Below are 18,833 nucleotides of genomic sequence, written 5' to 3'. Positions count from 1 at the left end.
ATCTCCTTCCAGTTCTCTGCTACCAATGACTGGAGCGAACTACAAAAATCTCTGAAACTGGAAACACTTATCTCCCTCACTAGCTTTAAGCACCAGCTGTCAGAGCAGCTCACAGATTACTGCACCTGTACATAGCCCATCCATAATTTAGCCCAAACAACTACCTCTTCCCCTACTGTATTTATGTATTTATTTATTTTTGCTCCTTTGCACCCCATTATTTCTATTTCTACTTTGCACCTTCTTCCACTGCAAATCTACCATTCCAGTGTTTTACTTGCTATATTGTATTTACTTCGCCACCATGGCCTTTTTTGCCTTTACCTCCCTTATCTCACCTCATTTCCTCACTTTGTATATAGACTTATTTTTCTACTATATTATTGACTGTATGTTTGTTTTACTCCACGTGTAACTCTGTGTTGTTGTATGTGTCAAACTGCTTGCTTTATCTTGGCCAGGTCGCAATTGTAAATGAGAACTTGTTCTCAACTTGCCTACCTGGTTAAATAAAGGTGAAATAAAAAATAATAGTTCCTCAGACCCATATATACAATCATTAGCCCGTTTATTAGGTACACCACCCCATTCATTAAAATGGTTCGCTGCTATGGCCGGCTTCCTGAGCTTTTCACGCACTACAGTGTCCAGGGTTTACAGAGGATGGCGCGACAAACAAAAAACATCCAGACAGTAGCAGTCCTGTTGGGGAAAACAGCTCGTTGATGAGAAGTTGAAGGAGAATGGCAACAATTGTACAAGCTAACAGGTGGGCCACAAGCAGGCAAAAAACGGCGCAAAACAACCGACATGTGCAGAACAGCATCTCGGAACGCACGACTCATTGGTCCTTGTCACGGTTGGGTTATTGCAGCAGATGACCACAGTAGGTTCCACTCCTATCAGCTAAAAACAAGAAGAAGCGGCTCCAGTGGAAACTCGATCACCAACACTGGCCAAATGAGGAGTGGAAAAACATTGCCTGATCTGACAAATCCCTGTTTCTGTTGTCTCATGTTGATGGCAGTGTCAGGATTTGCATTAAGCAGCATGAGTCCATGGCCCCATTCTGCCTGGAGAAACTGGGGAATTTAGGAGGAACCATGTTGGACAAGCCCCCACCCTCATCAACGGGCCCACTGTGGAAACAGTCAATAACTTCAAATTCCTCTGCACACACATCTCAGAGAAGCTGAAATAGTCCAACCAATAGTCCAACCATACCGACACCGCGGTGAAGAAAGCACGACAGCAACTCTTCAACCTCAGGATGCTGCAGGATGCTGAAGAAATTCAGCCTGTGTAAGAAGACCCTCACAGTGTTCTACAGGAGCACCATCGAGAGCATACTGTCGGGCTGCATCACAGCCTGTTGTGTGTACACTACCTCCCCTACAGGACACCTAAAACACCAGGTGTTTCAGGAGGGCCAAGAAGATCATCAGGGACCCCAGCCACCCAAGCCATGCCCTGTTCTCCCCGCTTTAATCACTCACTCTAATCACACACTCAGACACATCATGCCAACAACTGAAAGACTGGCCAATAGTTTCTACCCTCAGACCACCAGTCAGCTGTCCAGAAGGACAACCACTCTGCAACACTCCACCAATCAGGCCTTTATGGTAGAGTGGCCAGACGGAAGCCACTCCTCAGTACAAGGCACATGACATCCCGCTTGGAGTTTGACAAAAAGCACCTGAAGGACCCTCAGACCATGAGAAACAAGATTCTCTGTATTTCCCTAGAACTGTTAGCAGGGTAGCTCGTCTGGGTGAGAGGCACCGGGGTTCGCCACACAGCTGGTTTTCCCTTTACAAACCATAATCGTTAGTAGTCCTTGCCACATGCGTCTGGCGTCAGTCATTGAATTTTGATTAGACTTTGTCCCTGTACTGCCTTTTCTGTTTGGGATTTGTACCATTGTCACTATTGGGCCAACGTCTTCTATGAATTTCCTAATGAACCACGTGACTAAGTCTGTGTACTCGTTGACGTTATTGTCGGAGGCGACCTGGAACATTTCCCAGTCCACGTGATCAAAACAGTTCTGTAGCATAGATTCTGATTGGCCAGAACAGCTTTGTACAGTCATTACCACGGGTGTTTCCTGCTTTAATTTCTGCCTATAGGCGGAGAAGCAAAATGGCAGCATGATCTGATTTGCTGAAGGGGTGGGGAGGGAGGGCCTTGTAACCGCCCCAGCTAGGCAAATAACATCAGGTCTCTTTTCTACCATCAGGCCATCAGACTGTTGAACAGCTAGAACCTAGCTGTCTACCCGCCTGCACCTTAGAACTGCCTGCACTGACTCTCCACACACGCACATTCACCACTGCTGTTACTATGTATTATTATTATGTGTGCCACTGATTTTAAATCAACAACTTTATTTCATGTCAAAATGCTATGACAGCTGTGGTTAATTTTCTCACTATGAGGGGCACACACAAATCTCATAAATGCACAGAACACATACACTGATATTTACTGTCTCTGTTTATACAGTACCAGTCAAAAGTTTGGACACAGCTACTCGTTCAAGGGTTTTTCTTTCTTTTCACTATTTTCTAAATTGTAGAATAATTGTGAAGACATCAAAACTATGAAATAACACATACGGAATCATGTAGTAACCAAAAAAGTCTTAAACAAATCAAAATAGATTTATTTATATTTGAGATTCTTCAAAGCAGCCACCCTTTGCCATGATGATAGCTTTGCACACTCTTGGCATTCTCTCAACCAGCTTCATGAGGTAGTCACCTGGAATGCATTTCAATTATCAGGTGTGCCTTGTTAAAAGTTAATTTGTGGAATGTCTTTCCTTCTTTATGCATTTGAGCCAATCAGTTGTGTTGTGACAAGGTAGGAGTGGTATAAAGAAGATAGCCCTATTTGGTAAAAGACCAAGTCCATATTATGACAAGAACAGCTCAAATAAGCAAAGAGAAACGACAGTCCATCATTACTTTAAGACATGAAGGTCAGTCAGTTTTCAAGAACTTTGAACCTGGCTCTCATGAGGACCACCACAGGAAGGAACAGACAGGGTTACCTCTGCTGCAGAGGATACGTTCATTAGAGTAACCAGCTTCAGAAATTGCAGCCCAAATAAATGCTAACAGACACATCAATATCAACTATTCAGAAGAGACTGCGTGAATCAGGCCTTCATGGTCAAATTGCTGCAAAGAAGCCACCACTAAAGGACAACAAAAATAGGAAGAGACTTGCTTGGGCCAAGAAACACGAGCAACGGACATTAAACAGTTGGAAACCGGTTTGGTTCCAACCGCCATGTGTGAGACAGAGTAGGTGAATAGATGATCTCTGCATGTGTGGTTCCAACCGTGAAGCACGGCGGAGAAGGTGTGATGGTGTGGGGGTGCTTTGCTGGTGACACTTTCTGTTATTTATTTAGAATTCAAGGCACGCTTAACCAGCATGGCTACCACAGCATTCTGCAGTAATACACCATCCCATCTGGTTTGCGCTTAGTGGGACTATCATTTGTTTTTCATCAGGACAATGACCCAACACCTCCAGGCTGTGGAAGGGCTATTTTACCAAGAAGGAGAGTGATGGAGTGCTGTATCAGATGACCTGGCCTCCACAATCACCCAACCTCAACCCAATTGAGATGGTTTGGGATGAGTTGGACCGCAGAGTATGGGAAAAGCAGCCAACAAGTGCTCAACATATGTAGGAACTCCTTCAAGACTGTTGGAAAAGCATTCCAGGTGAAGCTGGTTGAGAGAATATCAGGAGTGTGCAAAGCTGTCATCAACGAAAAGGGTGGCTACTTTGAAGAATATAAAATAAAACATATATTTAGATTTGTTTAATATTTTTGTTGGTTACTACATGTTTCCATTTGTGTTATTTCATAGTTTTGATGTCTTCACTATTATTCTACAGTGTAGAAAATAGTAAAAATAAAGGAAAACCCTTGAATGAGTAGGTGTGCCCAAACTTTTGACTGGTACTGTATAGTATATATACAGACTTTCACTCACTTTCTTCCCACATGCTGTTTCTCTCATTCTCTTTTTCCCCCCATACACACGTACACACAGACTTAAGCACCTGATTCATAATACCAGCCCCCATGGTCCAGTATCCCACTGATTTGTGTGAATAGTGATCTGTATCCAGAGACACAGGAAGGAAATGCCTTGAGCTTCACAATCTCTGTGTCATCTGTCTCGACTCGGAGACCATACAGGACTCCATCCTGCCAAGACCAACTGTCTGCAGGGCTCCTCAGTCCTCAAGGACCACTGTCTCTGTCTGAAGGACTATGACACTCAGGGCTAGGAGGACCACAAAAGCTCAGAAGGAGGCTGTGGAAGCCCTCAGTATTTGCTGGTAAAGAGAGGTTTGAACTAAGGGCTATAGCATCTATTGGGATTTGGAAACTGTATGCTTATGTGTTGGTAGGGGCCTTGAATGTAGGTACTAGTGGCTACAGTCAGTTAAGGTAGTATGAACCCACTCTTACACTCAGAGATACACACACAAACACATTTATACTTACTGTTGTGGATGAGTAGGTGGCGCTGTAAAGAGAAGGGGGTGCGGAACAGGGCTTTGCACTCCTCACACTGGAAGGGCCTTTCCTCTGAGTGAGTCTGGAGAAAGAACAGGAAAGCACTCATGGTTAAAGGGATACTTCAGGATTTGAGCAAATGAGACCCTTTATCAACTTCCCCCAGAGTCAGATGAACTCGTGGATACAATTTTTAGGTCTCTGTGTCTAGTGTATGAAAGAAGTTTGAGGTAGTTTCATGAGCCAATGCTAACTAGTGTTAGCGCAATGACTGCATGCTAGCTAACTCTAGTTAGCATATTGGGCTATGTGGGCAGGTGTGTGTGTGTACGGGGGAAAAAAAAGAGTAATTGCTAAAATCCAGAGGTATGCCTTTAAAGTACACGGCATCACTGAACACTACTCCTCTTTACCAGTGGAGGCTGCTGAGAGCTCTTAATAATAGCTGGAACAGAGCTAATGTAATGGCATCAAACCATGTGTTTGATGTATTTGATACCATTTCACATATTCCGCTCCAGCCATTACTACGAGCCCGTCCTCCCCAATTAAGGTGCCACCAACCTCCTGTGGTCTCTACATATTGGTATATACATAATGTACCAGTTTCCTTCTTTTCTATTTAAATGTATTGACATAGAGTGAATAAGTATTTAATGTTTGCGGTCGGTTCATGAGAACAGCTAGCAGAGCTAACATGGAGCCCCGACACCCCCTAAATATAACTAAACAGTTCTCTAAACTTCTCATCTTAGTTCAATCTGAGCGCTGTCTCCAGTCTGTGTTGATGTGGGATCAGATGTGTGACCATTGGGGTTGGGGATAGAGTTTGGGTTAGGCTCCATGGCTGATTTGGTTTGTTGACTTGATGAAGACAAGTAGCTTGAAGGGCTTAGGTTCAAAGTGCTTGTGTTTATCTGTTCCCCCGCTCCGACCTGTGTTTGAGTGACACCCCATTCCCTTAGGTAAACATGGGAGTCTTCAGGGGGGAGACAGGCCACTGCCCCTACAGAACCCCAAAGACAACTAAAGAGACCTCTGGTTTTAGGCTACCAATAATAATATTAGCTCTGAACCAGTGAGAGTATGCTTGTGTGTTTGCTTATGTGTATGTACAGAGCATTCGGAAAGTATTCAGACCCCATAACTTTTTCCACATTTTGTTACGTTACAGCCTTATTCTAAAATGTATTAAATTGTGTTTTTTCCTCATCAATCTACACACAATACCCCATAATGACAAACCAAAAACAGGTTTTTCCAAATGTATAAACTGAAAAAAACTCAGTACTTTGTTTAAGCACATTTGGCATTGATTACAGCCTTGAGTTTTCTTGGGTACGACACTATAAGCTTGGCAAACCAGTATTTGGGGGGTTTCTCCAATTCTTCTTTGCAGATACTCTCAAGCTCTGTTAGGTTGGATGCGGTGCGTCGCCGCACATCTATTTTATGGTCTCTCAAGAAATGTTCAATTGGGTTCAAGTCCAGGCTTTGGCTGGGCCACTCAAGGACATTCAGAGACTTGTCCCGAAGCTATTTCTGCGTAGTCTTGGCCTTGTGCTTAAGATCGTTGTCCTGTTGGAAGGTGAACCTTCACACCAGTCTTTGGTCCTGAGCGTAATGGAGAAGGTTTTCATCAAGGACCTCGATGTACTTTGCTCCGTTCATCTTTCCCTCGATCGTCTCCCAGTCCCTGCCACTGAAAAACATCTCCACAGCATGTTGCTGCCACCACCATGCTTCACAGTAGGGATGGTGCCAGGTTTCCTCCAGACATGACACTTGGCTTTCATGAGTTCAATCTTGGTTTCATCAAACCAGAGAATCTTGTTTCTCATGGTCTGAGAGTCTTTAGGTGCCTTTTGGCAAACTCCAAGCGGGCTGTCATGTGCCTTTTACTGAGGTGTGGCTTAAATCTGTCCACTCTACCATAAAGGCCTGATTGCTGGAGTGCTGGTTGTCCTTCTGGAAGGTTCTCCCATCTCCACAGAGAAACTCTGGAGCTCTGTCAGAGTGACCATCGGGTTCTTGGTCACCTGCCTGACCAGGGCCCTTCTCCCTGATTGCTCAGCTTGGCCGGGCAGCCAGTTCTAGTCTTGGTGGTTCCAAACTTCTTCCATTTAAGAATGATGGAGGCCACTCTGTTCTTGGGGAAGGCAACGCTGCAGATATATATTTTTTTACCCTTCCCCAGATCTGTGCCTCAACACAATCCTGTCTCGGAGCTCTAAGGACAATTCCTTCGACCTCATGACTTGGTTTTTGCTCTGACATGCACTGTCAACTGTGGTACCTTATATAGACAGGTGTGTGCCTTTCCAGATCATGTCCAATCAATTGCATTTACCACAGGTGGACTCCAATCAAGTTGTAGAAACATCTCAAGGATGATCAATGGAAACAGGATGCACCTGAGCTCAATTTCGAGTCTCATAGCAAAGGGTCTGAATACTTATGTCAGTAAGATATTACTATTTTGTATTTGTAATAAATTTGCAAAAATAAATTAAAACCTGTTTTCGCTTTGTCATTATGGGGTATTGTGTTTAGATTGAAAAAAACTATCATACATTTTAGAATAAGTTTTGTAACATAACAAAATGTGGAAAAATTGCTTTATTTAACCTTTATTTAACTAGGCAAGTCAGTTAAGAACAAATTCTTCACAATGTCGGCCTACCAAAAGGCCTCCTGTGGGGACAGGGGCTGGGATAAAAAAAAAAATAGGAGAAAACACACATCACGACAAGAGCGACACCACAACACTACATAAAGAGAGACCTAAGACAACATAACATGGCATCAACACCACCTGACAACAACATTAAGCAAACACAACATGGCAGCAGAAAAACATGGCAGCAGCACAAAACATGGTACAAACATTATTGGGCACAGACAACAGCACAAAGGGCAAGAAGGTAGAGACAACAATACATCACGCGAAGCAGCCACAACTGTCAGTAAGACTGTCCATGATTGAGTCCTTGAATGAAGAGATGAAGATAAAACTGTCCAGTTTCAGTGTTTGTTGCAGCTTGTTCCAGTCGATAGCTGCAGTGAACTGAAAAGAGGAGCAACGCAGGGATGTGTGTGCTTTGGGGACCTTTAACAGAATGTGACTGGCAGAACGGGTGTTGTATGTAGAGGATGAGGGCTGCATTAGGTATCTCAGATAGGGGGGAGTGAGGCCTAAGAGGGTTTTATAAATAAGCATCAACCAGTGGGTCTTGCGACGGGTATACAGAGATGACCAGTTTACAGAGGAGTATAGAGTACAGCGATGTGTCCTATAAGGAGCATTGGTGGGAATTCTGATGGCCGAATGGTAAAGACCACCTAGCCCCTCGAGAGCACCCTGACCTGCCGATCTATAAATTATGTCTGCGTAATCTAGCATGGTAGGATGGTCATCTGAATCAGGGTTAGTTTGGCAGCTGGGGTGAAAGAGGAGCGATTACGATAGAGGAAACCAAGTAAAGGGGTCTGAGTACTTTCCGAATGCACTGTATGTGCTTGTTTATACTAGGCTATACATGCCGTCACTTAAGATTTTGCCTAAGTTTCAGCCTTATCTCCATCAGTAGAACTTGCATATTAAAAACCACCCATTTAAATCTGGAGCTTTCAGACGATTCCTGTTCCCTGCTCACCTTCTTGTGGTTCTTGTAGACATTCCGGTGGGCAAACTCCTTCCCACACAGCTTACACTTGTAGGGCTTGTCTTCGCTGTGGATGATCTTATGGGCCGTCACCTGATCCAGACGCTTGAACGAACGACTGCAGATCTCACAGGTGTACGGACGTTTCTCTAACCAGAGACAGACAGACAATCAGAGAAAGCGAGAGAGAGATAGAGAGATAGTACACAATGTCTGAGTGTAGCTCTGAGTGCACGTGTGCTCTCTTACCTGAGTGAGTGATCATGTGGCGTTTGAGCTGATTGGTAGAGATGAATTTCTTATCGCAGGCAGTACAGTCAAATATCTCGTGTACCTAGAGATAGATACAGTACCCAAAAGACCAGACACACAGGGTGGTTAAGTAAGCGTTAGAGATCGTGGTGTGAAGTGATCAGAGTTGAGGTCAATTCTGAATTGAGTTGCGAATCGCTCTTTAATTCCAAGGAAGCAGAATTGTAATTCAACTTCAATGAAAGGAAGTAGAATTCAAATGGCTTATTTATCTACACATCACCATAGACATTTTTATTTTGACATTATGTATGGTTACCAAAACCATGTAACGTAAGGTTGAAACATTTGATTTTTAAAACTCATTCTTCAAAAAAAAAATCATAATTACATTGGTAAGGAAAGAAATTCAGAAATTCCTAATTGACCCCAACCCTGGAGGTGACACAGAAAGAAAGCATTTCTTGGCTCGCTGTGTTCTGTACATGACACTGTGTGACCTTTTCCACACTTGCAGGTAGGAGAGTACATTCAGAGACACACAGTGACACTTTTACTCCTTACTCAACTACGTCTGCACACAGAAATATAATTAAACTGCTGAAAACTTTGAATCCCTCGTCTGCTCTGAGCATGGTTGTAACAATAGCACATTTGATAGCTCTTCTGCCTAATGCTACAAAATGCTAAGACTGAATAGCTCCTCTGCTCAGAGCTTCTATAATAAAACGAAGATTGAGCAGTTCAGGCAAATTATCACAATAGCTGGTTTAAGAAGCTTTTGTGCAAACTTGTCTTTATGGAAAGTTTGATCACTCTTGTGCTACGTTGTAAAGTGTCTTTGTCTGAAGTTCAGCTGTAATGTGTCTTCTGTTCCATAGAACTTTGGTCCAACAATTTTTTCTCTTTCTTTGCTTAATGCTTTTTAAACCCTCAGAAAATGATTCTCCCAATGACTTTTAAAACATTTCTGAATAGCCTACGTCATACAAGAGAAGAATGAAACACTCATTGAATTCAAGTTTGTGACTGACCCACATCTCCCTATCAAATCACATTTTTCTGTGACTACTGTCAATGAGGAATGAGCCTCTCACAAAGACAGAGACATTAACACAGCAAATTCTGCTAAAAACTTCTTCAAGTTCACATGTACCACATATAGAATTTATAGAACTGGCTTTTGACAGCATGAAAAGGTCAGAATATGGCAACACACTCAAATACATAAGGTGGAAGTTTAGAAACACAATATGAAAACTGATCGATTGACTGGCAGGTTGGTTGGTTGGTTGATAGTTCTACAACATATCAATCCACCTATCTAAACATTTGTTAATGATTAACAGTTGCTGATAAAGTGTGTTCGTGATGAATCACTTCTAACCCTGTTCAGTTCATTAGAGTGGAGGAATAGTAATGTCTTCTGATGAATCTATTGGATAGATGTTGACAGGGAAAATGAAGCCTTACCCAAACACCAGCTGAGTTCACTGGTCATAAATATCAAACCCTCATTTGGATGGGAAGCCAAACCAATCGCAAAACAATCAAATAACTCACTGCAAACATATTACATTTCATGCAGATGAAAATGCCTCACTGTGAGATAGTTTGTGATGGGAATACCTTACCTCCATTAATCTCTAAAAGTAATGTAATATTATGGTTTTGTGGTCCTGTCATTTTTCCATTTTATTTTTTTTTCCTAAAGAGGTCAATTTCTGAGAGGAAGAATCCTGACGCCAGGGTTAGCCTTGTCTACTCGCCATGCCTCTTAAGTTTCATGAGAGTCCGTGGGGATGAGCTTGTGAAATGAAAACCAACCTTTCTCTACTGTCACACGGTTTGAAAATGTAACAACTTGAACATAAAGCCAACCTCCTACTGAGAGAGAAGAAGAGTGAGACAGGAGCAGACAGTGAGCATGGGATTAGGAAAGGGATAGGGACGCAAAGGAATGGAAGAAGAGACTGATGGATATGAAGGAAATAGACCTTAAAGGAAGAGACATGGCCAGTGTGAAACCAGCACTAGCCCTGGACCCTAATACCAGAGGGATAGGTGGGGCCAATAAAACATACAGCTTACACCTATCCAGTCCTTCCAGATCTCTGAAGGACCAAACTGTGTCTAGGAATACGGGCTAAAGGTTGGCCAGAGAGAGTGTAACAGTGAGACAGTTAGGTAGGTGAGACAGTGATGTTGTAGGTAGGAGCCAGACCTTACGATGTTCCTGGAGATTCAGTAAGGAGGAGCATTTCCTGTTGCAGATGGTGCACATAAGCTTCCGCCTGGAACTTCCTGAAACACAATGATTGGACAAGCAGAGTGACTAATCCTGCTCTACATGTCTCAATTTACAGTGTGATAATGTGGTGGCTAGCAATGGCAACAATGGTCAGGGCATTCCACATGTTAGTGAACAGCATCATCGCTCACCTGATGGCAAAGCCAATTCCATCTGATGCACAGCCAGACAAACACACACAATGAATCAGATAATCACCTGAGGTCAAAGTTGAACTACCAGATGTACAGTCAGGTCCAACATTATTGGCACCCTTGATTGTATGTTAAAAAAAAAAGAATCTGAAAATTATATTATTTTATACTAATACAATCGCTCAGAGAAAGAGATTTTGTTTGACAACCTTTAAAAAGATAGGGGTCAAAATTATTGGCAAACCCCTGATTTCAGTACCCCAGAACCCTCTCCTTGGGAAGATAACGACACAGCCTTTTCTAAAATGTTTTCTGAGAAACATTGGGAGGGATCTTAAACCATTCCTCCATACAGAATCTTTCCAGATCCTTGATATCCTTCCGTCTGCTCTTATGAACTGCCCTCTTCAATTCAGACCACAGGTTTTCAATGGGGTTCAAGTCCGGAGACTGAGCTGGCCATTGAAAAATTTTGATAGTGTGATTAATTAACTATTTATTTGCGGATATTGATGGGTGCTTAGGGTTATTGTTGATGGGTGCTTAGGGTTATTATTAAGATCGGCTATGAAAAAGCCAACTGACACTTACTCTTGAGTTGCTGACTTGTTGCAGCCTCGACAACTACTATGATTATTATTATTTGACCATGCTGGTCATTTATGAACATTTGAACATCTAGGCCATGTGCTGTTATAATATCCACCCGGCACAGCCAGAAGAGGACTGGCCACCCCTCATAGCCTGGTTCCTCTCTAGGTTTCTTCCTAGGTTTTGGCCTTTCTAGGGAGTTTTTCCTAGCCACCGTGCTTCTACACCTGCATTGCTTACTGTTTGGGGTTTTAGGCTGGGTTTCTGAACAGCACTTTGAGATATCAGCTGATGTAAGAAGGGCTATATAAATACATTTGATTTGATTTGATATTGTCTTGCTGGAAGGCCAAGTGTCAGCCTCCTGGCAGAGGCAACCAGTTTTTTAGCTAAAATGTCCTGGTACTTGGTAAAGTTCAAAATGCCATTGACCTTAATAAAGGCCCCAGGATCAGTGGACACAAAATAGCCCGATAACATTGAAAATCCACCACCATATTTGACAGTAGGTATGAGGTACTTTCTGCATATGCTTCCGTTTTTCGACGCCAAACCCACCACTGGTGTGCGTGGCCAAGAGCTCTATTTTCATGTCATCTGGCCATAGCACCGCCTGGAGTTCGATAAATGGCATTGGCACTTGGATTTGAACCGATGCTATGGATAGTTGACATGAAAATAGAGCTTTTTGGCCACGCACACCAGTGGTGGGTTTGGCTTCGAAAAACGGAAGCAGAAGCATCCACAAAGAAATCGTTAATTGACCCCAAAATCAACATTTTGCAATGGCAATCTCAGTCTCTGGACTTGAACCCCATTGAAAACATGAAGTCTGAACTGAAGAGGGCAGTCCATAAACACAGACAAAGGATATCAAGGATCTGGAAAGATTCTGTATGGAGGAATGGTCTAAGATCCCTCCCAACGTGTTCTCCAATCTCATGAAACATTTTAGAAAAAGGCTCAGTGTCATCCTCGCAAGGGGAGGGTGCTGGAGTGTTATTGAAAACAGTGGTGCCAATCATTTTGACCCCTATCTTTATTTTATTTGTATTACTTGTTAAACAAAATCGGTTTCTCTGAGCAATTGTATTAGCATAAAATAACATCATTTAGCAATTTATTTTAACATACAATGTAGCTCAGTATTTGTATTATTTATTTTATACAGTCTTTTTTTCTGATCTTTATCAAGGGTGCCAATCATTTTGGACCTGAGACATAGCAACCAAGACGTAGCATAAACAAGACACTAGTAAAAGACGCCTGCCACCACTGGGCTCATCTAGAAATTTACTGGACAATTAAAGCTCACTTCTTTATAGTGACAAAACCTGAACTCCCCCATTCTCATCATTTATTTATGAGTCACGCGTGTCACATCTGTAGAGCTAAACCACATCCCCCCTCGCCTACACACTCCTGAGACTGACCAGACCGGTTAAAAGATCAAGGCAGATACGTATTTCTACTCATCATCATTGTTGGCTGCGTCTGTATATATTCACTACCTGCATATGTGTGAGACGGAGACTGACCTGTGTGGACGTTCCCTTTGTGTTTCTTCAGAGCGTCTTTGCTCTTGAACCTCTTCCCACAGCTCTCAGCCTTACAGATGAACCTGGCGTCTCCTCTACACGCCTCCTTGTGTTGGTCATAACTACACGCACGGGGAATACAGACAGTCACACACACACAGGAAGTCAGACAACTCAGACAGATAGCAGCCCCTGTGTGCATGTTATGCTACTATGTAGGTTTGTGTTCTAGTTATGTAGATGTAGGCCTACCTGGACTCTGAGCTGAAGGTGATGTGGCAGAGGGAACACTGGTGGTGGCCTCTGGAGGAGTCTCCTGAATGACCCAGGGTCTCAGCACAGTGCAGAACACTGAGGGGCAGATAAAGGAGGTGTAGAGATATTAACCGAAATACTGTAGAAGATAATACTAGTCACAAAAAAAAAATCCAAGTGGCCTACATTCAAAGATTCAATCATGGACACTCAACTCAGTACTGGCTGCTTCATGTGATGTATTGTTGTCTCTACCTTCTTGCCCTTTGTGCTGTTGTCTGTGCCCAATAATGTTTGTTCCATGTTTGGTGCTGCTACCATGTTGTGCTGCTGTCATGTTGTGTTGCTACCATGCTGTGTTGTCATGTGTTGCTGCCATGCTGTGTTGTTGTCGTCTTAGGTGTCTCTTTATGTAGTGTTGTGGTGCCTCGCTTGTCGTGATGTGTGTTTTGTCCTATATTTAAAAAATTATTTTTAATCCCAGCCCCCTTCCCCGCAGGAGGACTTTTGCCTAAAGAAGCATTTGTTCTTAACTGACTTGCCTAGTTAAATAAAAGGTTACATATTTTTTTTAACAGGAAACTAATAGAGAGGCTGAATCGGGTGGATACATTTTTTACTGGAGTGTGTGCAAATCTGTCAGTTCCACTATATGATCCACTTGGTAGCATACTTCTGTGGAACTCAATAGAATGTCAGGTAAGTAGAGTAGAGAGATGATGTAGGCTACACACTGGCGCTGCAAGGCTTGTTTGATGGGGAACTTCTTGCCACAGTTCCTGCACTTGTACTCTTTCTCCTCTGTGATTGGTCTCTGGTGCAGGCTCTGGAGGTGGGCTGCTAGGATCTCCTCGCTAGGGAAGCTGCTCTCACACAGCAGGCATGGGTGGTCCTCCTTCTTGATCACCAGTTCTATACACACACACACGGACGCGCACACATATTACCCACTTCAAGCAAACTGTTGAACAGACAAAACAGGGTTTATTGACATGGTTGGTGTAAAACTTTGGTAGGCATGTACCCATTTCAATAAGATGTTTGGCCTCTTTGCTGTCTTCATCTTCCTCTTTGATGATTTCCTCTTCCTCATCCTCTTCCTCTTCCTCCATATCACTGTCCAGGTAGCCTATCAGCATTTCTGTGTCTGTCTCAATGTCGTCCACTGCCAGGTAGAAGATATTCTCTCCGTCCTGAGAGATCAGAACACACACACACACACACACACACACACACACACACACACACACACACACACACACACACACACACACACACACACACACACACACACACACACACACACACAGAGAGGAAGAAAGGGGTTAGCTGAAGGTTAAACTCATTGAACCTAGACACTCGTCTGCTAAGGCTTGATTAAGGTCAGAGGTCAAGCACTCAAACATGTCGTCATTAACTTCCATATACCTAAACGTCCCGCTCTAATGAAATCAAAGCGTAATTTTCTTTTGGCTAAGGGATTTATAAATACACATATATATTAATTTAACAGGGAAAAACACAATAAATGTCACTTTTGATGTAACACAGAGCTCTAACACACATGAATGACCTTTGAATAAGTGATCACTTTCAGCACTCTGGAATGAATGACAGAACCTCAGCCAGACGACCACAGATCCTGTTCTTCTTCCATTCCTTCTACAGTTGTTTCCCTTCTTCCTCTAGTGAACCATTACGTTCTTAGAGAGCTGACATTTCCCAGGCCAAACCGTGACTGTGTGTGTGTGTGTGTGTGTGTGTGTGTGTGTGTGTGTGTGTGGTTTTACTATCCTTGAAGTTCTCACAAGGATAGTAAAACAAAGGAAAATTCAACAATTGGGACATTTCGCTGGTCCCCACAAGGAATATTTAGGTTAGGTTTAGGGTTACAATTAGGCTCAGGGTTAGGAGTTAGGGTTAGGTGTTTAAGTTAGGGGTTAGGGGAAATTGGATTTTGAATGGGAATCATTTGTTTGGTCCCCACAAGGACAGTAAAAGAAAGGTGTTTGTGTGTTTAAGAGCATAAGCGAAGGCCCTGTACACATGATGTGTGTGTTCATGAGATTGGCTAATAGATCTGATTGTGAATGGGTTGTCTGTGTTTGTGGGATTATGGATATAATGAATCTGATCTTAATCACAGTGACTGACATGGTTTGTTCAATTTAGAAGGGATGTTCATCTGTTAGAATGTAAGCGATGCACAAGGTACTAAGAGAACATTTTCATCGTAATTTCAGACACTGAGTGGGAGTTAGTTACAGCTACGAAAGACACCTCATGTTATAGTCATCAAGCAAAACCACCTTCCTATCTCCTTCTGATATGGCAGGCTTGATCAACAGCACATGGTGCAATCTGCACAGGCAGACGAAACAAAACAAATCCATATTCTCCATCTTCACTTCACTCCCACTATCTATCTCAACTCACTAACTAACTTTCCCTCTTCTACCTTTTTCTCTCCGATGTCCATCTTCTCTCTCGCTGCTTTTCTCTCTCTCACCCCCTTCTCTCTCTCGGAGATGTGTGCTCACACAGAGCTCTTCCTGTGTCTGTCCCTGTGGAGATAGTAAGACCTTCAGACCTATCTTCAGAGTGGGGCTGTACCTGGATGGCTGCCAGGTTCTTCTCTTCTTGCGATGGCGCCTGGTGGACAAAACGCAGCCAGTTGGCATGGCGAGGGTTACTGGCATCCAAAACATAGAGCACATCACCTTTACTACCTCGGACCTGCAACAGAGAAACAAACAAGCCTATCAAGGACATGAAATAGTGTTGGCTCGCATTCATGTCTTATTTCCATACAGATTTAGCATCTTGACCTAGCTTTCTGTTCATCTGGACATGCAGTTTTAACAAACTAAATCACAGTTGCTATGAAGAAAAAGCTGTGATATAAAACAATGTGGTTACATCCAACATAACATGACAGTTATAGGTTACTAGATGATTATACTGTAGTTTCAGATACACATAATCTCACTGATCGGAAATGTTATTAAGCGTGTCGCTTATATCAAATCAATTCAAAAACTCGTGATGGGGATAAAACAAAACTGCACTTTGATTAACAGAGGCACAACATATGGGTGGAGTTTGCCAAACCAAGACTCATTAGAAAACCAAGACTCTACAGTCAAGAAGAGTATGTGCATCAAACTAGCTGCTCCGATTAGGCATCCCCTGTGCTGTATCTGAACTGCCACAGAATTCAAGAGAGTGCATTTATTCAACTATTTATCCTTTCATTTTAATGGTAGGCCTACACTGAAAATAAATATAATGCATTGTATTATACACTGAGTGTATAATTGAGTTGCCCTCAGAACAGCCTCAATTTGTCAGGGCATGGACTCTACAAGGTGTCGAAAGCGTTCCACAGGGATGCTGGCCCATGTTGACTCCAATGCTTCCCACAGTTCTGTCAAGTTGGCTGGATGGTGGACCATTCTTGTTACACACGGAAAACTGTTGCACTTGAAAACCCCAGCAGCGTTGCAATTCTTGACACACTCAAACCGGTGCGCCTGGCACCTACTACCATACCCCGTTCAAAGGCACTTAAATATTTTGTCTTACCCATTCACCCTCTGAATGGCACACATACACAATCCATATCTCAATTTTCTCAAGGCTTAAAAATCTTTGAGAAGAGCTTACCAAGAAAAACATCCAAAAGGACTAATTCAAGGCAAAAAGGAGTTGGAACATTCAGCCCAAAAAAAGGCAGAGATGGATTAAAGTGAGCAAAAATAAATCAATTGTACAGGACGCGAACAGGTGACTGACGTTTGGACGTCAAGCTGACATCTTCCTCAGTGACCTGACCATTGCACGTAGCTCCTCTTTATATCCCAGTGACACACTGAGACACAACAATGTAAAACAAGTATAATGATAATATCTTCAAGGTAAATGGTCAATAATAACACAAAATAATAATAGAATGGGTGTGTCTAATCAATATGCCATGTCAAAATATACATAGGTGATTATGTCAGTACTCCTTAGATACTGTTGATCCTTAAGGGGCTAAACACTGCCTTTGTTTTGGTTGAGTGCTCCAACTCCTTTTTACCTCAAATTAGTCCTTTTGGAAGTTGTTCTTGGTAAGCTCTTGTCATGATTTCTGTCATTGTTGTTGAACAACCCTCCTTTCCTTTGTTCGCTGAAGCGCGAAGGCCCATCTGAACGCTAAAAATCCTTCTTTAATCTGTAGCCTCCCCTTCATCCACACGGATTGACATGGATTTAACAGGGGACAGTAATAAAACGATCATACAGTAGCTTTCACCTGGTCAGTGTTTGTCATGGAAAGAGCAGGAGTTCCTGATGTTCTGTACACTCAGTGTATATAGTATATTTATCATCTATCTATTGTGCTTTATGAAGAGAAATCTGTGCTGTGACTGCAGTGCCATCACCTCCCACATCAGTCTGGTGTCCGTGCTCTCATCCAGCTCACTCTGCAGTTTCTTTTCTCCAGCGAAAGGGCCAAACTTTTCCCCCTGGGAAAAACCACACATTGTCAGAATTAGGGTACAGGATATTTATTTTCTTTTTTACTAGAGGTCTTTTCCAGAACTGTCAGGGGTTATGTGAAGGTAACCATATATATATATACACATTGTGCTATGTAATAAAGGCCCCCCCAAAAAAAATGTGCAGTAGTACAACAGTATAGGACTCTATAGTATTATAATAAATAGTATTGTCCATGAATCCATCCTATGCATTTCACTTTGGACCCACTAGTAGTAGTAGACTAGTTAAAACACGCTACACCAGGGTGTGAGCAATGTGTTCCAAATGAATGAAGCTTTCACGTTTAAAGTTTTGAACAATGTGAGATTACATAATGAATGAACTTTAAGTAATAAAAGATGGTTTGCACCATTGTCAACTTTGCTACAATATTGTGGAATAGCCAATAAACCCCGATTAATGTTGAATATGAAAGTTAAATGACAGCATTATGCAATGAAGCAATGTTATAACGTATCAACAAATGTGTTAAAGTGGAACATACGACAGTCCTGACTGGGCATAGTGGAGTGAGTTACAGTAGTGCTGAAATCACAGTTACAGTATCTAGCTACGTGGCACTTTACGTCAGAGCAGCATTCGTGTACGCTACGGCTTTAGGTTTTGGAAGCGACTTGCAAAAGAACACAAAATAAGAACAGAAAACTGCCTAGTTCTCTATTTCACCGAATTAGTTTTGCACGTTGGTAAATATATTCATACCCAAAACATACAAAGTTGTCCTGGCCTAAAGAACAAACCTTTTTCACTCGTCTCGCTGTGTAAAGCCCGATTCCATCCTGGACCTTAGATGATTTCAAAGAAAATCTATCTGGCACGTACATACCCAACATTGTCATTACTCTGAACGAATCCCTAAAGTGATCATTCGAAACAATGCCGCCGGCAAAAGTAATGAATATTGTCTGTTTTCGCACAGAGCAGAGAGTTTTCAGCGGGTTGTTTTTCCGTAATTTGGTCCAGGTTCAACTTCCACTCTTGCTG

The 18,833-nt window shown here is 42.5% G+C and overlaps 1 protein-coding gene across 2 annotated transcripts in view; it reads right to left on the bottom strand.

The window, feature by feature from the left end:
• LOC106584218 (PR domain zinc finger protein 5) overlaps positions 1 to 18,833 on the bottom strand; it is a 68,317-nt gene extending 49,484 nt beyond the window's left edge. For both annotated transcript variants that reach the window (XM_014169257.2, XM_014169256.2), the window contains exons 1-11: positions 18,590 to 18,833; positions 17,729 to 17,812; positions 15,912 to 16,034; positions 14,323 to 14,491; positions 14,033 to 14,210; positions 13,296 to 13,394; positions 13,044 to 13,165; positions 10,694 to 10,773; positions 8,467 to 8,551; positions 8,209 to 8,366; positions 4,541 to 4,634 (exon numbers count right to left, since the gene is read on the bottom strand). In XM_014169257.2, coding sequence (XP_014024732.1) covers positions 4,541 to 4,634; positions 8,209 to 8,366; positions 8,467 to 8,551; positions 10,694 to 10,773; positions 13,044 to 13,165; positions 13,296 to 13,394; positions 14,033 to 14,210; positions 14,323 to 14,491; positions 15,912 to 16,034; positions 17,729 to 17,812; positions 18,590 to 18,688 — 1,291 coding nt within the window. In that variant the 5' untranslated portion in view covers positions 18,689 to 18,833. The remainder of the gene's footprint in view (positions 1 to 4,540; positions 4,635 to 8,208; positions 8,367 to 8,466; positions 8,552 to 10,693; positions 10,774 to 13,043; positions 13,166 to 13,295; positions 13,395 to 14,032; positions 14,211 to 14,322; positions 14,492 to 15,911; positions 16,035 to 17,728; positions 17,813 to 18,589) is intronic.

This window comes from Salmo salar, chromosome ssa23 (genome assembly GCF_905237065.1).
Source record: "Salmo salar chromosome ssa23, Ssal_v3.1, whole genome shotgun sequence".
Taxonomy (NCBI): Eukaryota; Metazoa; Chordata; class Actinopteri; order Salmoniformes; family Salmonidae; genus Salmo; species Salmo salar.
This window is presented reverse-complemented; position numbering and strand designations above follow the sequence as displayed.